We start from the raw sequence: 23,108 nt of genomic DNA on the forward strand, positions 1-23,108 counted from the left end.
TTTGCCTTGCTGTCAGCTGTACCCTTTGTCTCGTTCTACTTCCAGATGTTCTTCCCACTGACACCTTCCTGCAATATAAAATTTTCAAAAAGGAAGTGGCTCCCATCTGAGATAGAGAATGGGCTATTAGGTTCATAAGAGTAACTTGGTAGGGGACCTTCCAGAAGGAGATCTTTTATAAGTCTCATTATTATTGGCTGAAGAGTCTTCCCTTGTTTCCTCATCATAACGTGAGAACATAAGGTTAATAGATCAGCTTACTCTCAGGTATCAGTTTTTCATTAGATTAAAATAAAATTTATTGTGGGGTGTCTTATCCTGAAATAGTCAACAAAACTATTCATCTTTTTTGGTGTTAACTATGTGCTGGCAATCAGAAAATACTGAAGTGAAGGTTTGAAATGGTATAAATTAGACTTTTCAGTGCAAGGAATTCTTAGGAAGATTTGTGATGGGGGAGGTTTAAGAGTAATTTAGTGGTTACGCTGGATTAGGCTTCTGTGGATTAAATCAAAGAGGATGTGCAGAGATTTTATCTAGAACAGTGAGGTGACTTTGGCACCAAATAGCCCACTGGTATTTTCTGCTAAAGCTTTTCTCTGGATAGGAGCAGCATTGCATGTTTGCAGTCTTGCAGGTAAGAGACACTGCCAAATGATCCCCAGTTGCCAGAAAGATCTATAAATGCCTGCCCTTCTGTCAATTTTTAAGAGCTAAAAATAAAATTGGGGGTAATATTTGAATGCTTTAGTTTCATCGTATCTCAAATTATATGGAGAATTCTGTGATTTCGAAAGAGCAGGTTTTGCTATGAGAAACCATTTGCTAAGTATGGAATAATAAGTTGTCATGGAGACTGAGTAAAACTGAGCATTTATCTTAGTCCTGATCAATAGCGTTTTGACCCAGAGGAAGCTATAGCCACTTTTGTACAGGCCATTTCTCATCAAGTTTTCAAGTGCCTTTTCAGGCTTTGTCTAGTAGAAAGCATCGTTTTGAAAAATGAGCATCATACGGGTAAGGAGTGTGGCATTTAATAGTAATCACTATATTTTTAAGTTTATAGAAATACTGATTTTTTTTGAAACCAAAGATTATTGACCATTTTGTCGTACCACTGTCACCTTTACGTATAATCTATCATAAACATAAAAAATGCTTACGAATTGGAAACACTCTGTGCCTATATACTGCTTTTTAGCAGTCTTCTAGAAATATTGATTTTTAAAGTAACACTTAGGAGAAATTCCTTAGGTATCAGTAACGCTAATGCAGCTTCTAAGTTAATGATAAGAACTGGCCATACTTCCTGTGTTACTTAATCAGTTCAGAATTTCATATGGTTGACTATTATTTAGGCTCAATCAAGAACTCTCTCAAGACAGCAGAAATAGCTAAGTCTCAACTGACAGTCATGAAAAGGCAGGCAAGGAAGGGACACCACAGACTTTTGCCAGGGACTAGCATGTTTCAGGACTAAATATGGAAACAAAAGAGGAAAACTTTTGATTTTACTACTTGTGAAATCTACTGAATACCCCATTGAGTGTCAAATTCCTTATCTGTAAAATGAAGGTTGCATTTGATTGCCTCCAAGATCTGTCAGCCCCGATTTCCAAGTTTGACAGGGAAGGAGGTTGAAGTCGATATAACCAGGCTGAGGAGGAGAGGAAGGCACAGGCCTCCCGAGTCCAGCTGCTCCTGTCTCAGGACTGATGTCCCAGCCGTCCTTGGGCTCCCTGGGGAGGTGTCAGTCTTTTACTTCTGAGGATTCAGCAGTGGACAAGCAAAGTGTCTGCTCTCCAGACCTGACCCACATGGGAGCCGGACACTGAACAGGTTAATGCATAAGGGAATCGTGAAGGATAAGCATAAGTACTATGAGGACGATAAATTGCAACAGTTTTCTTTGCCACCTGGAAGGAGGGAAAACCATTTTCTGAGGTTTCCTTCTATGAGATTTTGGCTTAGCTTGGGCCAATACCAGGGACTGGGCAGCTTAAAAACAACAGAAATTTATTTCTCACAGTTCTGGAGGCTGGAAATCTGAGATCACAGTACCAGCCTGGTTGGGCTCTGGTGAGGTCCCTCTTCCTGGCTTGAAGATAGCCTCTTTCTGGCTGTGTCCTCATGTGGCAGAGAGATTAAGAGAAGAAGCTCTATGGTGTCTCTCCTTATAAGGGCACAAATGCCATCATGAGGGCCCCACCATCACTACCTCATCTAAACCTAATTATCTCCCGAAGGTCCCATCTCTAAATACCATCACATTGAGGGGTTAGGGCTTCAACACCTTAATTTGGAGGGAAAACAATTCAGCTCATAGCAAATTTGTCACAGGAAGCTGAGGATGACTGTGTTTAGAATTCAGCTAAGTTGTGGAGATGAACATTACTGTTTGTGCTTCAGTGGTGGAGAAACTTTTAGCCAAAATGAGCCTTTTAGAGTATATGAATGTGTTTTCTGTGTAGCTCTGGGTTGGTAGATTGATTAGAAGTTACTTTAATAATTAGACTTCGTTATAGAAACCACAGTCTATCTGCAAATTTCTCTCACAATTTCATCTCAGGAACGTACAGTCTCTAGTGCCCCCATCTGCTGCATGGATAGGCCTGGTTGGGCACACTGTCATCTGGGCATTAAATATGGAAGAATTGTGGTCCACCTACGATGCACACATAGCATCATTGTTTAATTCGTACTGCCTCACCAAGAACACGGTTTGTGAGAAGCATTTTAAGAAGTTGCCTGAATATGATGGTTTGGTGTCAGACTCGCCTGTTTGCTCTGGGTTTTGTCTGGCAGATACTCCATCTCCCTTTTCAAACCCTACCTTGGAAATGCTCCCCTCCAGGGATGAAGATGAGTCATACATGCAACTGCTGTGCAAAATGATTCAATAGAGTCTCAGAAACTGGAATGCAGGAAAAAGGCAGGGTGTAAACTGACTCAGTTGGGGCTGGGTGGGGTGGGTGGTGGTGGGCAAGGCAGAAGCTTATGATGTCAAGTTTAGGCAGAATCTGGCAAACTAGAATACTTCAGTGCGACGGGAAAAGAATGTGTATGGGAAGGTTGTCTAAGATTTCATAACAGCTTTCTGTGTTGCTCTTCTCACTGCCATAGAATTTAGAGACAACAGAAGAATCTATTCTTTTTCTAGATAGCCTCCCTGACTCAACCCCACAATCTGTCTAGATTCTAGACAGTTGTTCTCAACCATATCAGATTCAAACAACCATACCCGTCTTTAACAACTAATATGAAATGCTCCTTTTAAAAAAATCCTGATTTATCCTTTATTATTCTCCTGTGACAAATGCTGTCGGTGCCCTACCCATATCCCTTTTGGTGCATTCTGTAGCTACACTCTCTATCTGAAAGTACACATGTAGCAGGCTGGAAGGACCAGAAGTAATGCTCTCTGGGGAAAGCCCTCAACCCATGTCTGGCAGTGTTGCTGTATAAATATCCCCACTCCCTTGTCCCTTGTTCCTCCATGGGATGAAGCTCTATAGGGCCCAGAGCAGTTACTTGCTTGATGTACTTTTTACTGGATTTTTTCCCTTGCCCTGCCTTAGTACCTCACTCCCCTACTAGTGTTCTAGATCACTTTCCAAGCAAATCACCTCACTAGAATCCTTGCTCTGTGTCTGATTCTGGAGGAACCCAGACTAAGACACACAAAACTTCCCCAAAAAAATCCATATATATAATGCCCTAGTAATAATAAAAAAGAGAAATAAAACAAATGTAGTTGATAAGATATCTAAATTTCAATTTGTAAATATGGGATATCACTATACCAAAAGATATAATGAAGTAACACATGTTTGCACCTATAAGAAACTCCACCAGGGACGCAGCAGCTTCGAATACAGACAGAGATACAGCCATGGCTTGATGGTGGTGTGTTGTAGTGACATGTTATACTTTGAGCAGCTTAACCATTAATGACCTGATTTTCTGCAATGGTGAACTTGATAAAGTCCAAGCAAAATGAAGTAAATTCATTCCTCAATTAAGGTAGCAGCATTCCAGAAAATTCAGTGTATGTTAAAACTGTGCAAAAATACTTTGTGTTCATATGTAAAGAGAAGTTGAGTTCTGAGGTCAGATAATTATAAGGTGGTTTTTTATTGTTGTTGTTGTTGTTTTTCCAGCAACATGAAAGTTCAGAGGGACATTTGAAAATTTGCAGGGCCTGAGGTGATTTCTCATTGTGTAGGGCAACTTCTGTCAAACTTTCTCAAAGAGCAGTGAGCATGTCCCCTTTGCCCTCGTTTTCTTAATCCCCATCCTGCTTGGCTGAAATGTAGAGGTGATGGCTGGAGCTCCAGCCACCATCTTGGAACAGGAAGATAAGAACACCACCACACCCCAAGGGGGCAAAGCAGTGAGCAAGAAGGAGCCTATTCTCTGAGAATTTCATGGAGCAGGGCTGCTCTGCCTCTGGACTTTTACATAAGCAAGATATAAACTTCTACTCTGTTAAGCCACTATTATTTGGGGTTTCTGTTTCTTGAAACTAAACCTACTTAAAGCAATATATAAAGTAAACCCTAAGAGTATCCTCAGCAGTAACCCGTAACTTTTGCAACTGTGATCAGTGCCATGAAGAACTATATGGACAATGAGAGGGAAGAGGGCACCTGAATGGAGTCAGGCCAGGGAAGACTCTTCTGATCTCTGAATGATGGTGAAATCAACTAGGCAAAGAGGTGGAAAATAAACAAACTGACATTATTTGTCACTTGTTTTAAGAAAGGGGAGTAGAAGGAATGTTTCATGAAATAGTAGTTTTCTCGTTCACACAGCTGATGATGGATAATTTAGAGAGGAAGTGCCACAAGCCAAGACTGTTTTATCCGATGTGGATCCTGGTGTGTACGTAGCACAGTGCCTGACTTGCTCAATAAATGCTGTTGAAAATATGTGCCTATATATGTACTAAGAGCTGCGGGGCCAGTGTGATTGAGTGAGCTGTGTGCTGTTTGTTGATCTGCTCCCTAGCTCTAAATTCCTTCTGAAAGCTTGGGAAGGGAGCATGATACAGTCAGACAAAGGAGCAGACCCACCAGACAGCAAGGACAAGAAGGACGAGAAGCTTTCTACGGTAACCAATCCGGAGAATGGTATGTGGTGCCCGGTTCCTTTTCTAGACCAGAAATTTCTTTTAATATCCCTCTAAATATGTGATCCAATGTAGGTGCAGAAATTCTGATAGACTTTTTGTGATTCCTACCAGGAATTTGTCATACAGTTTGAAGTGTCCTATTGCATCTATTAGTGATAAGTCTAAGCAATTTTCAAGGCAGGAAGGAAAGAAATTGACACAGTAGATTCAGAATCTCTTTTTTTCCTACCCCACGATGTTTTGCTTTGCCTTAGAACTTCACAACTTGTTCACATTCGAAATATCACTGCAACAAATAGGATTTCTATGAAAATACTTGTAAAAGCAACCAAGCATTTACTAAATTCTGTTCAGTCCCTTTAATAGTGGAATCCTGAGCTATGTATTAAAGGCCTGTTAGGAGAACTTTTCAATAAGAATTTTCATAAAGGGTAAATACACATGGTGGCATGTTTGAATTAGAGAAGGAGGATCCAGAAAACAACTAGATAATTTTGGAGTACACCAGGGGCTATTAAGATTGGGGAGGGGAAAGCAATATTGCTCTCATAAAATCTTTCATTTCTATACTATGATCTATTATTTCATCTAATGTTGGCAACAACCCTATGGGGAAGCTAACATATTCTCATTTTGCCACAAGGAAAGTAGGTTCCAGATAGTTGGATGGCTTTCTGAAGTTCACACAGTAAGTGATAGAACAGGGCTAGAGCAGAGTTTTGGGCCTCAAATCCAGTGTCCTCTCCTCTCCTCATGAGCTCCTGGTACCTACCAGCGGTCTGAATTGTCCTTCACATTTACACCTGCCTTTCCACCCGTCACCCCATCTCTGCCCTCTCCCATTTGTAGGTATCTCCCAAATCCTGAGGCTTGTGCTACAAGAGCTGAATCTGTTCTACAGCCGAGACGTGAATGGAGTGTGTCTCCTGTACGACCTCCTTCACTCCCCGTGGCTGCAGGCTCTGCTCAAGGTGAGCGCTCCATTTCTCAGAAGCCTTAGCCTTGGGAGCAGAACTTACTCGTCCAACAGTGTTGCTTGTCAGTTGGCAGGAAATTTCAGCTGGGAGAAAGTTCAGAGAAGAGCTACACAACCTCTTAGCTTAGGAAGGAATATACTTGGCTGGAAAAGAATATGGCAGCTCCTCTCTTTTCTGCCCCCAACTCCCTTTCTTCCAGAGACCCCTGGGGTCACACAGCAACCACCACAAACGGCCATAGACAGCACCCTTAGCAGCTGTCTACAACCCTTTGTCCTTGAGGCCAATTCAGGACAAATAAAAATGCTTTAAAAATCATTCCTCTTTGTTTTCATAAATTAGGACATGAAATGTCTACAGCTCTGTTTAGGTATCTTAAGTTTTTCTTACTCTGAAGATCTCTTCTTTTTTTAAATTTGGCTAAAACTTCATGCACTATACAATAGCATCTGACTATTTTGTTCTTCTGAACAAATGTTATTATTAAGAAAGATCCTTTTGAAGTTATTTTTTGGAGGATGTGTTTCCTTCACTTAAGTGAAATATGGTCAGCCTTATGATGCATGTTAATATTATATTCTTTAAGATAAGAAAGAAGTGTCAGCATACTTAGCATGAGCAAAGAGGTACTCCTCACAGCACTGGTTTTAAAACACCTGATTTCTTACTCCATTCATCCATTGTTGGACACAGCGTTTTTTTCCATGCCTTGGCTATTGTGAATAAAGCTTCAATGAACATGGGGTGCAGATATCTTTTTAGGTAGTGATTTCATTTCACTATCACTATATACTCAGAAGTGGGATGTCCAGTGGAATATTATTCAGCCATGAAAAGGAAGGAAATCCTCCCTTTTGCAACAGCATGGATGGATCTCAGGACATCATGCTAAGTGAAATAAGTCAGAGAAAGACAAATACTGTGCGATCTCGCTTGTGTGTGGAATCTAAAAAGGTGGAGCTCATAGAAGCAGAGAGAATAGTGGTTGCCAGGGACTAGGGGGAGGGGAAATAGGGAGATGTTGGTCAAAGGGTACAAATTTCCAGTTACAAGATGAATAAGTTCTGGGGAGCAAATGTACAGCATGGTGACTATATTTAACAATATTGTATTACATACTTGAAATTTGCTGAGAGAATAGATGTTACACGTTATCATGACACACAAAGTGGTAATTATGTGAAGTGATGGCGGTGTTAACTAACCTTATCATGGTTATCGTTTTGCAACATATACGTGTATCAAATAAACATGGCATACCCGTAAAATTTACACAATGTTCTATCTCAATTATATCTGAATAAAACTTTGGGGGATGGGCTTCCCTGGTGGCGCAGTGGTTGGGAGTCCGCCTGCCGATGCAGGGCACACGGGTTCGTTCCCCGGTCCGGGAGGATCCCAGGTGCCACGGAGCGGCTGGGCCCGTGAGCCATGGCCACTGAGCCTGCGCGTCCGGAGCCTGTGCTCTGCAGCGGGAGAGACCACAGCGGTGAGAGGCCTGCGTACCGCAAACAAAACAAAACAAAAAAAAACTTTGGGGGAAACTACTTGATTTCTACCAGGCACTTTTCCCTCCTGGGAAGGTAATACAGGGGTATGAATGCCACTAAAGGCATTGCCTTTGCTACCACTGGTAGGCTGCTAGGCCTCTATGCTCCCTGCATCAGTCCACCAGCCTTAATCACTTCCAGGTACACTTGAGCTTGGGCACTGAGGTAGAGCAAGGAAGCCCCGCCATCCCAGATCCGGATGGAGAAAGGCAGGGCTGAGCTGACCTCCTGGACCTCATTTCTTCAACTGTAAGAGAAACTAGATTTCTAAAATAAGATTAAGGTCTGCACTGCAGAGCTGGTCAGACCTTGGTATTCTCAGCCCAACCCTAGATCCTGGTATGGAAAACAATTCCTAAGGGTCAACAAAGACAAAGTTGGAATTTTTATAAACAAACTTTTACTGGAGAATTAAGGGAGGAAAGGAAACAAAAGGTGAGCACAGAGTACAAATAAGCATGTATAGTGTGCCCGGCCTCTCATTCAGATGCCCTGGTGAACCTGAGCCCCTAACCCATGCCCTACGCAGCTACCCAGCCTGGAAGTTCCCACAGGTCTCTGGCTTCAAATCCTTATTGGCCTCAAGCCTGGAAAACCCAGGCTTACTTAATTTAACAAGAGTAAAATTTACGTTTCTTTTTATCAATGATATTGTTTGGGGAAGAACAGTTTCCAGTGGCAGCCAGTAATTAAGGCTTTGAAGCGTTAGAGCCACCAGTCTTGAGTTCATTTCGCTTAGACAACTAGAGACACCTTATTAAAGGCCAACACACATGCTAGCCAGCCACTTGTGCCATTGCTCAGGCTGAGTCTCCCCTGGGCGAGCCTTCCCTCAGTATGTCATTCTCTCCTCGTTGCCCCTCGGCAGGTTTATGACTGCCTCCAGGAATTTAAAGGAAAGAAGCTCATTCCTGCCACACCCCATGCCCAGGCGTTATCCTACGAGGTGAGGTGATTTTTCATCCAGAGAATAGTAGAACTTTAACGTGATACCATTTTACTCATAGCGCTAGTTTAAATGCTCTAATGGAAAAGTTCAGTTGGTGATTATGCATCTGATAACTGTTTCTAATTGAGCTTTAATAGAAGGCCTGCTGTCTCCCCAAATTAAAACCAACAAGACACATTTTTAGCTTGTGTGCATTTCCCTCTTTTTCCCTAAACCGTGGACCTAATTATCCCCTGGAAAGAGGGTAATGTTGCTCTACTAATGATACCTAATTTACATCCCTATTCTGGGCTCCTGGACGGCAGGCTCTGATGTCCTCTGCCCCATCCCATCCTACTGAGATGTCTAATGGACCTCAAACTTTGTCCCCAACGGAGTTCTTGGCTGTCCCATCCCCAAAGCCGCTCTCACCCCAGCCTCTTCCATCTCACTAAGGACGTCTTTGTTCTTGCAGTATCCCGGCTGAAACCTCTGGGGTCATCTTTGACTTTTCCTTTCTCTCACACCCACACCCAGTCCTGTCAGCTCTAGTTTCAAGACATATCAAGAATCTCCCCACCTCTGCTGTGCCACCTAATATAGAGCATCATTGTCTCTCACATGGATAATTGCGATGTAGCCTCCTACCTGGTCTCCCACTTATACTCTTGCTCCCCTGGAGTCTATTCCCGTCATGGCAGCCAAAGAGATTCTGATTAAAGATGAGTCAAATCATGTCACTTCCCTGCTCAAACCCTTCCTACAACAACTTATCTCCGAGTAAACATCCGAATTCTTGCATAGTCAAACATAAGGGGGCCCCTGTTACCTCTTTGATGTCATACTCACCACTCTCTCCCTTATTCACTCTGCTCCAGCCAGTTGAACCCCTTGTGGTTGTTTGAACCAGACATGCTCCTACCGCAGGCCCTTTGCACTTGCTATTCCTTATGTCAGTAACGCCCTTGCCCATATAGCCACACGATTTGCTTTCTCATCTCCCTCCAGTCTCCACTCAAATGTCACCTCACGGAGGCTTTCCCTGGTCACCCCATCTAAAATTGCAGTCCTATCATAGCATTCCCTATCCACCTTCCCTATTTCATTTCTCTTCTTAACTCTTTTCATCATCAAATAAAACTCTTTTACTTATATATTTTATTTATTGTCTGTGGCTCCTCACTAGAATGTAAACTCCATGAGACTGGGGATTTTTGTCTGCCTATTCAGTGCTCTATTTGCATCACTCAAAACAGTGCCTAGCACACAGTAGATGTTCAATGCATATTTGCTGAATGGATGCATAAATATAATCTGTTTTGTTTTTATTTATTGTCCATATTAAAAGAAATTTTAAAAAAAACTTCTAACCTCAGCTCCAGTAATCAACAACTTGAATGGTTCTCAGCTGTCCACAGGGAAACACACACGTGGTATTTTATTCAGTTGTAACCCCAGTGAGTGGAGGTGAAGCTTGCTAAACTGCTTGTTTTCATTTGACAATATGTGATGGTCCTTGACTGCTGAAGATTCATGGAGCTGGTTAAAGTCTTGTTAGGGCTTATGTCATGTCAGAAAGCAGGTCTATGCCTAAACCAAAGCAAAGAGAGCAGAATTTATTCTGTCTAGCACTTTTTTGTTGCAACAAACATTAAAATTGCTAATCAAATAATAAGCCCTAAAATACAAATTACTATTTCACTTTGCAACTGAAGAATGGAACAGCCCATGGGATTAAGCTACCTGGGTTCTCCAGGTAATTGAGCCTGTAGCTGGAGAACTCAAATACCTTAACCTGCCTATAAAGCATTCACATTAGCAAACAGCTATCTCAGAGCCACTAGAGGGATATTGCCTTGGCACATATGACATTACAAAATTATGTTTGTTCTTCCTCCAAGCCTGCGATGTGCCAGGACTGGGGCACTGTGGTTTAGATCTACCCCAAATCTTGAATTCTACCTGCTGTAATGAAGTTTAATGATAAGGAAAGACTCTAAGCCCTGACTTTAAAGAGGAAAAAGAAGACTTCAGTAACAGCTTTTCTTAGGTCAATATCGTGTCAGTATACCTGTTATCCAACCTAGGTGATGTTAACTAGGTGATAAAGATTGTTAAAAAATTCACAATGTATGTTTTTCCACCAACCAGGTAGTGAAGATATTACATGAAACCCCCAAGTCCCCTGAGATCCAAGAGCTGAGACAAATCCTCCAGGCTCCACACTTAAAGGCAAGTGCTTGCTAAAATGGGCAAGATATAACCATCTGGCACGTAGACAAAGTTGGGAAGGAGAAATAAATGTGCTGGAAAATGTGCTCTCTGAATAGATGTTCTATTACCATATGTGGGTGACCAACAGACTGTACCTAAAAATGTGGAACTTGGACGTGACTGGCTTAATCTCACTGGTCATGGAGACAAGCCTGCTCTATTTATAAGGAGGCATCCAGAACTTCCCACGGCGTCTTTTTCCCCCCGGGAAAGCCATTGTTCCTCGAAAATTCTAGGGGGTTGGCAATCAAAGTAGCATACATCTTAAGTTATTTTAAGTTTCAAATAGAGTGAGTGAAGGTGCTTGGAAAATACAGTATAATAAAGATTAGCTCTACGAGGGGGTATATGAAGAACATTTGATTGCAGAATAGAAACCTATCTCATAGTACTTATAGATTTTGAGATCAATTTATCAACAAATTAGAATTTAAGAGGATGTCTGCACTTGGAGCAATGGAATTTATCAGTCAAAAAGTTTTATTCGAAGTGTCCATCATCAGATGAATGGATAAAGAAGATGTGGCACATATATACAATGGAATATATACTCAGCCATAAAAAGAAACGAAATTGAGCTATTTGTAATGAGGTGGATAGACCTAGAGTCTGTCATACAGAGTGAAGTAAGTCAGAAAGAGAAAGACAAATACCGTATGCTAACACATATATATGGAATCTAAGAAAAAAAAAAGGTCATGAAGAACCTAGGGGTAAGACGGGAATAAAGACACAGACCTACTAGAGAATGGACTTGAGGATATGGGGAGGGGGAAGGGTAAGCTGTGACAAAGTGAGAGAGTGGCATGGACATATACACACTACCAAACGTAAGGTAGATAGCTAGTGGGAAGCAGCCGCATAGCACAGGGAGATCAGCTCGGTGCTTTGTGACCACCTAGAGGGGTGGGATAAGCAGGGTGGGAGGGAGGGAGATGCAAGAGGGAAGAGATAATGGGGACATATGTATATGTACGACTGATTTACTTTGTTATAAAGCAGAAACTAACACACCATTGTAAAGCAATTATACTCCAATAAAGACGTTTAAAAAAAAGTTTTATTTCACAAGATAAACCTAGAGAATTTTCTCTGAGTTCCAACAAAGTTCTGTCCACCAGTCTCTGGCAGGGCTGTAGAACGACTACTTCCCCGTCTCGTGAAATGAAAATTGAACATACTGGGCCATGAGAAGGAACTCTTTGATCATACTCTAAAAGTGGAGGACTACTTTTTCTCATTCTGTTTTGCATGGGCCCTTAAGTGTCACTGATGATTAAACCAGCAAGATGTTTTGATTACTCTCCTCATTCTACCTTAATTGGGGAAACTATTACAATAGTTGTTTTGTAGTTCAAGTTTATAGGAGCACCATGGATTACATGGGTTTCCAGGAGATGAGAATGTGACAGAATACATTTTATCAGAAATGAAAGAATATATTATGTGTTGCTTACCCTCTCTCTGCCTTGTTTCCTTATCTGTAAAATGGGGGAAATAAATATACTTGCCTTACAAGGATGTGGAGAAAAGGGAACACTTGTATCAATAAGTTGATGCAGCCACTGTGGAAAACAGTGTGGAGTTTTCTCAGAAAACTAAAAATAGAACTACCATATGACTCAGTGATTCCATTCCTGGGTATATGTCAAAAAACACCAAAAACATGAATCTGAAAAGATACATGCACCCCAATGTTCATAGCAGCATTATTTACAATTGCCAAGGTATGAAAGCAACCTAAGTGTCCATGAACAGATGAATGGACAAAGAAGATGTGGTATATATATACAATGGAATACTACTCAGCCATAAAAAAGAATGAAATTTTGCCATTTACAGCAACATGGATGCATTTGGAGGGCATTATGCTTAGTGAAATAAGTCAAACAGAGAAAGACAAATACTGTATGATGTCACATGTGGAATCGAAAAAATACAACAATCTAGTGAATATAACAAAAAAGGAGCAAACTCACAGATATAGAGAACAAATTAGTAGTTACCAGTGGAGCGGGGCAGGCAATATGGGAGTGGAGGGGTGGTAGGTATAAACTATTGGGTGAAAGATAGGCTACAAGGGTGTATTGTACAACATGGGGAATAGCCACTATTTTGTAATAACAGTAAATGGAAAGTAACCTTTACAAATTGTATAAATTTAAAAAATTAAAAAATATATATGCCTGCCTCAGTGTTATTGTGAAGATTGACTTAATCCACATAAAACACTTAGAACTATGCCTGGCACATACGTGTTGGTTGTTGTTGTATCTCACATAGTATTGAGTCAGCATCTTCTAGGCGGGTGTGTCCTATGTGTGACGTTTGTTCCCCTTTTCCTTCACTGTTCCCAGGCCTTGCTCAGCGCCCATGACACCGTGGCTCAGAAAGACTTTGAACCTCTTCTCCCTCCACTGCCAGACAACATCCCTGAGAGCGAGGAAGCAATGAGGATTGTTTGCATGGTGAAAAACCAGCAGCCCCTGGTAAGGAAATCATTTTACCTTTTCATTTAGGATTACACCAGGGTTAATTATGAGCTAAGTTATCTCTAGTAATTACTTGGGCAGAATTCTTGTCTGTAGTCACAGATGTAGTGTGAGGCAATCAGACAATGTGAGGGAATCCATGATAATAATGGCGAAACTGTATCTTAATGAATTTTGCCTGTGATTTTAAGCACATTACAGGTTGTAATGTTTTCACCAGGGGAGAGTTCTGCTTAGTGTTTTTGTTTTCTAAGAACTGTGAGACATAAGAAATTCTTTTATTTTATTATTTGGCTCTGTGACATGTACATATATTTTACTCTGTTCTAATATATTTGCCTACGTTTTTTTCCTCTATAAAGGGGAAGCTAAGTAAGGCATTAATTTGATTTTCTAAGCATAATCCCTTTGATTAGGTTGTAATTGTGGGAGTTTTCTTTACCTTTGGAAGGATCTCAATATTCTTTGATGTCTATGTGGTTGGATGTAGACTTTGCTAGACCAAGGTTGAATGGCCTTTCCTTTTTCATGGCACAGTATGTATGGCCCTGGTTGGTATGAATACCCTTGTCCGAAAGACCAGAGCGACACTGAAGGAAGCCCCCAGGAAAGTGGTCATGTTACGTAAAAAGGGGTTCTACTGTACTCTCTCCCCAGGGAGCTACCATCAAGCGCCATGAGATGACAGGGGACATCCTGGTGGCCAGAGTCATCCATGGTGGGCTGGCGGAGAGGAGTGGTAAGCTGGAGCAGCAGGGTGCAAGCGTGACCAGGAAAACAGGGAATGATTGTTTACTCTTCCCAGGGAAGCCCCTCTTTCCTAACTGAGGTTGAGCTTTAATAAGTTCTATTGCTTGGTTGCTAAGAAGGAAGAAAGGAATATTCCAGAGAAGTCCCATTGCCCTTCCTCACTGAGTCCCTCCATTCTAGGCACTAAATTAATGTTCCCTTACTTTACATTCCCGTGTAAACCTAACAAGGGAAGTATTATCAGGCTATCATATAGATGAGGAAACTGAGGCTCAAAGAGATTAACCACCTAACTTGCTCAGGGTTTCACAGGGTGAGTCAGGATTCAAGTCCAGGTCTGCCTCACTCTATATTCCCAACTTTCACACTTCACTTGGTCCTTCTGTGTTCAAAAAGGCATCTCTCTTCCCCGTCTTCAAACACCTGTTGCTTGTCTTTTCTACCAGAGAACCAAATTTCCTTCTTTTCATCACTGTGCTTCTGAAACGAGCTGTTCTGTACCTGCTACGTGTGTCCTCACTGTATATGACCCTGGAAACCTGGTGCAGGGTTCATACCCCAGCGTTCTTAGAGAAATTACCCAGGGACATCCTAGTTGCTAAGTCCACTGGCCCTTCTGTCAGCCTCAGTCTTATTTTTACTTCTGCAGCACATTTGATGTTGTTGACAGCACCTTGCTTAAAATTTTCATCATCCTTGGTTTCTGTTCCGTGATGTCATCCTGCTTCTTATCTGCACTGTCTTACGTCATATTTCTCAAGCCTCAATCTTAACCCTCAAGTTTCTCCACATTTTCTCTTTTGAAGAATACCCCCCATTTCCTTTTCATCTGACATTTTCTCATGACCCCGACAGCTTTATTTTTCGTGTTATCTTCTTACCAGAGTTCCAGTTCCATCTTACAACATCAGATTAGTGAAAATAAAAATATCACCACCACTTAATACCCAGTGTTGGTGGAAAGGTAGAAAAATGCAATTCTCATGCATTTTGGTGGTGGTGTAAATTGGAATAGCCAGTTTGCTTTATTATTATGATTATTATTTCACCATGAAATTTAAGATGTCAGAGCCTGCTTGGGTTAAGGAGCTTTGGGATGGCTACCGCCATTTGTGAAAGTTTTTTTGTACCCCTCTTTGTTTTGTGTTCCTGTTTGCCTAGGGTTGTTATATGCTGGAGACAAACTGGTGGAAGTGAATGGAGTTTCAGTTGAAGGACTGGACCCTGAGCAAGTGATCCACATTCTGGTAACAGTCTCCTCCTCGCCTTCCCCATGACTCAGTGCCACGTCACGTCAGCCCATGGCGTGTGCACTGTAATTGGAGGGGGATTCGGGTCCCGCTAGGCAGCTTCCTCTCTCTAGGCCCCAGAACTTGTCTGTTTCTATGCAGCTCGTCCGCCTTCCCCCATCCGCCTCCTCAGGGGATCTGGCTCCTTCTGGATACCTCCCTTCACAAGCTGCTCTTTCAGCCTCAGGAAGACTGCCAGACCGCCCAGCCCAGGTCCCTCGTCACCTGGGTTGCTCCACTGGAAACCGAGCCCGGGGTGGGCAGAGTGAGACAGTGGAGGAGTGTCTGAACCCGAGCAAACCACCCCTTGCTCCCCTTACATGTTTATGCAGTTTCCTTGAGGCAGCTTTGGGGTAGAAAAGAAGTCTCCAGAGGGCAGCATATGGGGAGGGGGACATCCCTGCTGGCCCTGCCACTGTCCTGGTGGTTGAAATGGCGGTGTGACCTGATTATATGAGCTTTTGGTAACTCTTTTCGGTTCCCATTCCCATCCTTCAAACCATTGCCCGAGTCACTGTCCAGCTGTCAGTAGCCATAGCAGCTTTCCCCACACACCTCCCCCCATGTACACCCCCAGGGTGGGGCCTGAGGTCAATTATTATATATTACATAGACTAGTGGTTCTCAAACTGGGTTCTTGGGGGAACTCTAGATTTTCATAGATGTGCCTTAGGGACTGAGAGGAGGAGTGGTATTATAAGGAGTATTATAAGGAGTATTATATAAGGAGTATTATATAAGGAGTATTATAAGGAGTATTATAAGTATTATAAGGAGTATTATATAAGGAGTATTATAAGGAGTATTATATAAGGAGTATTATAAGGAGTATTATATGGAGTATTATATAAGGAGTATTATAAGGAGTATTATATAAGGAGTATTATAAGGAGTATACCAAGCACCGAAATATTTTGCAAACCACCAGGCAAGATTCTGTGTGGTGTAAAAGATACTGCACCGGGAGCTTAAAGGACTGTCAGTCACAGACACACATGTCTCCACCTCAGCCCTTTCAGCTCCAGCTGTGGAGTTGCCAGGACAGTGGGATTGTGAAATTCCCAAGTGAGACCGAGATCTTTCTTGTTAATCTCTAGGATCTCCAATGCCCATCACAGTGTGTGTGACAGGGGGATTCTTACCTCTCCCATCAAACTAAGAGGCTCTCTGTTTCCTCCACCATTAGTTTGGAGACGTCAGTTCCCCCCAGAAGACTTGGGGGCCCTTTATCTTCTTCCGCATAAGACTAGGCTGCCTGATGCAGAAATCATTTTTCAGGAAATAATTACTGACTGAGATAAGAGGAGGGAAAGTCAGACCAAGAGCTCCTCTCCTTCCTTAGTGCCTGTGGGAATAAGACCTTGCTGAGTGTGGTGTCCCGGCAGCAGCGAGATGGAGGGTCCCTGCGAGAAGCCAGGCCTCAGTGTGGGTTTTAACAGACCAGTGATCCTGGAAGTCCCACAGCAGGACAGAAGTGAAGCTCAATTTCTTCCTAATGTCCATTTCTGGGTGGTGATATTTAGCTGTTGAGCCCTTGTAAAAGCCCCTGTGGGAGATGTCACCATTTGACCTGCACACATTGAATTGTACCTTCTGTCTGCCAAACCCCAGTAACCCAGTGAACTCTGCGATTTGTCATTCTTTCCTCTGACATTTTCTAGGCCATGTCTCGTGGCACAATCATATTCAAGGTGGTTCCAGTTTCTGACCCTCCTGTTAATAGCCAAAAGATGGTAAGAATTTACTGAGCCTTCATACCCACACACAGGAAATCCTCCAATAACAATAACAACTATGATGTACTTTGTATCTTATTACTATCCTCTATAATGTATTGAAGATTTGTTCAATACTGTATTGCATATTTTTTGATACTGATGACATGAGAGGCAAATCAGTAAATGAATACAATAACAGGAGATGGGGTACCAAGAAGTTAAGAAGTAATATCAAGAATGGTGAGCATTTGAGCAAAAACTTCTCAGAGCTGAAAGATTCTATTCCCAAACTCATTTTTTATTTTTCATGGCTCTTAGACTCAGTTCAAGAAGGAAGTTCTTTTTGGTGAGGTTGGAGAGGAAAGATAGCACCAGTAGGTGGAAGAGTGGGAGAGATGGTTTTAAGTCTTAACAACCCAGGGGTAAGGATTCTTCTGAGGTGTCATTATGCACCTACTGTCAGGTATATGTTCGTGCCATGACTGAGTACTGGCCCCAGGAGGACCCTGCCATCCCCTGCATGGATGCCGGCTTGCCTTTCCAGAAGGGGGACATCCTCCAGATTGTGGACCAGAATGATGCCCTCTGGTGGCAAGCCCGGAAAATCTCAGATCTTGGTACCTGTGCTGGCCTAATCCCTTCCACGCACCTTCTGAAGAGGTAAGAAAAGTCATCACTCCTGGACTCAAGACGGAGCCATCAGGAAACAAAACGTTTTCTCAGGCTTCTGTTATTGCAGTTAAGATGAGAGAAAGAGAGACAAGCAGATAGATGAACACACACTGGTCTCTAAATCCAAATGTCAACTTGTCAATATGCTCTAAACATCTTAAACACCGAAGGGACCAGAATAATCGTATCAATTAGAAAAGAGAGAAGAGTACTTGGGAAGCTAAATTAAACTTTTAAAGGTAGTTCTGACTCCCTCTATAATCTTTCAAGGCTGAGTTGAAAGCTCAGTTACTGAATCTCAACTTTCCACCATCACCTTGGTGCTATTGAGGTCCAAGGAAGGGATTAAGGATAGAAAGAAAATAGAATGAGAGGTCCAAGACTCAGCCAATGTTAAGAGATAACGAAGAAGAAAAGGGACTAGCAAAGGAGACTGAGAAGGAATGGCCGATGAGGCAGACCAAAATCAAGATGGTAGAGTGTCCTGATCAACTATGTCAACCACCGCTGAGGGGACTGAGAATTGACCACTGGATTTAGCAACAGAAGTCATTGGTGATCTTGATAAAAGCAATTTCAGTGGATGAGGTGGGACCAAAATCTTAGTAAAAGGGGATTTGAAGACATTGACAACAATGAGCATGGAAAATTCTTTGAGACATTTTGTATAAGGCAGAGCAGAACAATGGACAAGTAGCTAGAGGGGAAAGTGGAGTGGTATGAGAGAACTTTTTTAGATAGGGTAGATAATGGTAATGGGAAAAATCCAATGAGAGGGAAAACTTTATGATACAGGAGAAAGAAGGGAACATTGCTGCTCTTGTTGTCCTTGGGGAAGCAGGAGGAGATGTGATGGAGCCTATAAATAGAGGGGTTGGCCTTATACAGGATCATGAACAGTTCACCCACAGTAATAGTAGCAGTAGGGAATCCAGAGTGTGTGGGCACAGCTGAGGGTGAGGGATATGGTGGGAGTTTATGGAAGGTCTCGTCCATCTGCTCTTATTTTCTCAGTGGAATAAGCAATGTCATAAGCTGAGAGTAAGGGTGGGTAGGAGATATTGGGAAGGAAAGAGGAGAAAGCTTGAAAAGTTTCTATGAGAATTGGAGAGCAAATTGGTTAGATAAATACAGTATCATCAGCATTAAGGGCCCACTTAAGGTTAAAGGTCATAAATTTATAGTGATTCTGGCCAGCTTCCTGGGGGGCAGGGCCAGATTAGACAGGGAGTCAGATTTAACAGTAAATCAAGAGAGGGACAAGGGAGTGATTTTAATGAAAGACCATGACATTTAAGCTTGTTAAGGGGGGAGGTGACAGGGTAGGGTCAGTGGAAAGGAAGTCAAATCAATGGATTATAGGTCCCTATGGGGTTGATAGATTATTGGGGTTGGGAAGATAGGAGTGCTGGTAGAAGAAAGGGATGCTAGAAACAGAAATTATATAGAGATTGTAGTTTTGGGTACTGAAAGGCCTAGGGTATGACAGTGGGATGCAGTGGCTGGGGTCATTGGAAGGTCATTGGAAGAGAGGAGATCAAGGAACCAAGAGGCCAGGGTGTTGGAAGGGACATCTTTGTGCCTAATAAAATCGTCATGCATTATGACAGAGCAGTGTTAAAAGCATGGGAGTTAGCAGGAATAATCTGAGAATGGCTTCCTGAAGAGTCGGGGAAATGGCTTTCAAAGTGAGGGCATCTAGGGAAGAGGGATATAGTCTGGAGATGGCCAGGAGAAGCAGGACACAGGCCCCACCTCCAGGCCCCATGGAGTGAGGGCCTCATGCAGTGGTGTGCTGGAGCCAGCTCACAGAGCCTGTGTGCACCCTTCTCACACCCGCGGTCAGTGACGTCGGGGTGGCAGCTTGAAATCAGCCCCAATGGGAATATTGACACTAGAAAAACCTGCAAAGCTGCCCATGAGGACTCATCTCCCCGGGCTGGTTTACCCACACGCCACTGGGAGTGGGAGAGGAAGGAGCCACCTCTCAAAAGGGGCAGGGGAGCAGTGAGCTCAGGGGGACCTGGGTTTAGTTAGAACGAGAAGGTGAAGGGCTCACTCAAAGTGCAGGAGGAGGTTTGAGAGATTTCGCTGGAGATTTACTGCCAGTTCCAGAGGGTGTGTGAAAGGGCTTCAGGGAGTGGCAGGTGGTGGATGGAGCCTTACAGGGATTAAAGTGCAGAGGATAAGGGATGACCTGAGGACACACACAGGGATAAAGCCCTAATGAGATTAGTCCTCATGGTCTCAGAGCAGAGAGTGGCAAGGAGATTCCAGTGGGGGTCTTGCAAGGAGCACACAGAAATGGCAGGTTTACTAGATTAGCGCACAAAGGACAACGGAAGGAACTGAAATTCATGTGTCTCTAAAGGGACTGTAGAGAGCATCACAGCCTGGGAGGGAGACCAGAACATGCGGTGAAAATTCTGAGACCAGCTGGAGCGGGCTAACATGCCAGAGATGCAGGAGCCATGGCTCATGCAGTGAAGCTCTGTGGCATGTGCACTCGTGGTCTCGGGCCAGATTTTCACCCTAAGTCAGTGTGACTCTGAAAAGATGCTGTGAGGCAGGAAAGAATGATAAGAAAGGCCATACATTTGGAGAATGTATTTGACAGTGTGTTTGGAGGTGAAATCTCCTTGTTCACTTGGTTGCAAGCAACAGAATTCTAGGAAACATTCTATCCTGGATCTATTTCACCTGGGTGAACCTGGATTACTTTTTATTTTTCCTTCTCACAGTGTATTTCTTTTTGCATAGGAAGCAACGGGAGTTCTGGTGGTCTCAGCCATATCAGCCTCACAACAACCTCAAATCCACCATATGTGAGTGTGCTGACACCTCAAACCCAGCCTGTGCATCCCGAGAAAGACAGCTCCCTCTCTCCCAGGGCTGGCTTCCCGCCCAACAGAGGATCTTTAAATGTCCCCGTACCCCAGATAGCCTCCTGGCAGCCATCTGAAATCCTACCATAGACATTCATTCCTTTGGATTTAGAAGAGTTTTCAGTTTGTGAAAATGCAAATGTTCTCGTGATCACTCCCTGGCTTGAAGTCCCCTGAGGTGTCTACAGCTAGTCCATACATTATACACCTACTGGCAAGCAAGGCTGCAGAGCGGCACAGTTTGTGTGCCTTTGATGAGTAAACATGGGACTGAATTATTATTTAATGAGTGTAGTTTGTTCACTTCACAGTATTTTAGATGGCGGCGGAGGAATGGTCAGCAAAGGGATTCATGGTGGCGAATGCTTGTGAACGACTTACTCCCTTAATGAAGGGTGTCAGTAGCTCATAGAGCCCAGCTAGAACCTGCTGATCAAGGACCATCTGAAATGCTCTCTGGCAGGAGTTACAGAAGGGGAAGAGGTGCCCGGAGGAGGGAGAGGGAGAGGGGCGTGACAGGAGGCTGGGAGGGCACTAAAGTAAACATAGATTTGCCCATAGAGAGTCCTCATCCACTTTACTTCTCAATTCTCTAAGCCAAAAATTATTATTTTTCCCTTGAAAAGATATGATGACAACTATAGAGACATCTTTGAAAGAAAACACTCTTAAAATTCCTTTACATTGACCATATTTTCATACTGTCTTCCCGTTATAGAACCATATTTTACATGGTTACAGTAACAGTTGCAATACTACATTTTATCTTTTTCTTTAACTTGACATTTTATCAGAAACATTTGTCATGATATAATCTTCATAGTGATATTTTAGTTATTTCCCCTGTGCTTTGAAAAAGTTTGTTTACCAAACCAGATTGAAGTACTTCTTTAACCCATTTTCCTATTCTATTTATCAAAGGCATGTGAAAGTGCTAAGCTTCTAACCAATATCTGATAACTAGTAGGGCCACGGGTTGACATCTAACTTGCTTGCATAGCCTATGTGCCATTTCTATTAGAATTTTGCAAAGTCCATCCTGAAAAGAGTTTGCAGCCATATATTATTATCCTTACAAATCTCTGAGTCCAGGAACCCCAAGTATGGAGCCACTGAGTTAAAGGGTCACCTCTCACAGGGATGTTTCTTTTTTTTAATTTATTTATTTAATTTATTTATTTTTGGATGCGTTGGGTCTTTGTTGCTGTATGCAGACTTTCTCTAGTTGTGACGAGCAGGGGCTACTCTTCGTTGCAGTGCGGGGGCTTCTCATTGCGGTGGCTTCTCTTGTTGCAGAGCACAGGCTCTAGGGCTCACGAGCTTCAGTAGTCGTGCCACACGGGCTCAGTAGTTGTGGCTCACGGACTCTAGAGCTCAGGCTCAGTAGTTGTGGTGCACAGGCTTAGTTGCTCTGCGGCATGTGGGATCTTCCTGAACCAGGGCTCGAACCCATGTCCCCTGCATTGGCAGGCGGATTCTTAACCACTGTGCCACCAGGAAAGCCCCAGGGATGTTTCTGATGGAGCACATCATTTTCTAAACTATCAGGTCATTTCTTTTTAACTGTTGTAGATGATATTTCAAATAAATATTATTTTGTATCTTTCTGTTCTGCCTGAATGTTACCATGGGAAAAAAAATCTCAGGAAAGGGTTACTACTCAGGATGTATAGGCAACTTTATTACTCAAGAGTTATTGAAAAATTCCAGGCATATGTTAGTTTACAGATGTTATTAAAAAGTTATTTACTGAAGATGCACTTGTAATTGTCATCCCTCTTTCTTTCCCTCCCTCCTCTCTCTCTCTCCTTCCTTTCTCTCCTCCTTCCTTCTTTTCTTCCTCCCTTTCTCTCTCTTTCTTTCCTTCTTTCCATTCAAGATTTGAGTTCCTAAAATATAATGAATAAATAATAAGCGCATTAATTCAGAAATGAATAGAATGCAACTCTTACAGAGCTTATCGGGATAGAAGGGAATAGGATTTGCCAGAAGCAAATAGATCCCATTTCCAACAAGGCTCATAAATTTATTGGTTTCTATAGGATATTCACTTATCATTTTGTTACTAAATCTCCATTGAATTTTTAGAGAATAATTTTGGCACTTTGCTTTTCTTACTGTAGGTAAATTAATCTGATAAACTATAGCATAAACTATTGTGCCCGCTCTCTCTTTTTTCCCCTGCTTCAATCATTTTTCTGTACCCAGCGATTTCTATGGAAGAAGGTAAGAAATAGTATTTGTGGGGGAAAAAAACTCATCTCCAAAGCCTCCTAGAAATTTCCTATAGTTTTCTTAATTCACTTCAATTTCAATTCAGCTATTTATTAAGCTCTTCCTGTGTGCCTCATAGTGTGCTAATCACTAATACCCTAATTTATAAAAAGATGTCAGTCAAAAGAACACACACTGTGTAATTGTTCTTAACACTGAGAGGAA

General features: G+C 42.5%; 1 protein-coding gene across 2 annotated transcripts in view; it reads left to right on the forward strand.

Moving 5' to 3' along the window:
• The first annotated feature begins 5,044 nt into the window (after positions 1-5,044).
• MPP4 (MAGUK p55 scaffold protein 4) overlaps positions 5,045-23,108 on the forward strand; it is a 38,543-nt gene continuing 20,479 nt past the window's right edge. Inside the window, exons 1-11 of one of the 2 annotated variants that reach the window (XM_004326725.3) lie at positions 5,045-5,132; positions 5,984-6,105; positions 8,530-8,607; positions 10,741-10,821; positions 13,221-13,352; positions 14,013-14,094; positions 15,267-15,352; positions 17,056-17,127; positions 17,576-17,772; positions 20,545-20,609; positions 22,878-22,895. In XM_004326725.3, coding sequence (XP_004326773.1) covers positions 5,045-5,132; positions 5,984-6,105; positions 8,530-8,607; positions 10,741-10,821; positions 13,221-13,352; positions 14,013-14,094; positions 15,267-15,352; positions 17,056-17,127; positions 17,576-17,772; positions 20,545-20,609; positions 22,878-22,895 — 1,021 coding nt within the window. The remainder of the gene's footprint in view (positions 5,133-5,983; positions 6,106-8,529; positions 8,608-10,740; positions 10,822-13,220; positions 13,353-14,012; positions 14,095-15,266; positions 15,353-17,055; positions 17,128-17,575; positions 17,773-20,544; positions 20,610-22,877; positions 22,896-23,108) is intronic. The other variant, XM_073807396.1, reaches the window with a different exon arrangement.

The sequence above is a fragment of the Tursiops truncatus genome, chromosome 7 (assembly GCF_011762595.2).
Source record: "Tursiops truncatus isolate mTurTru1 chromosome 7, mTurTru1.mat.Y, whole genome shotgun sequence".
NCBI lineage: Eukaryota > Metazoa > Chordata > Mammalia > Artiodactyla > Delphinidae > Tursiops > Tursiops truncatus.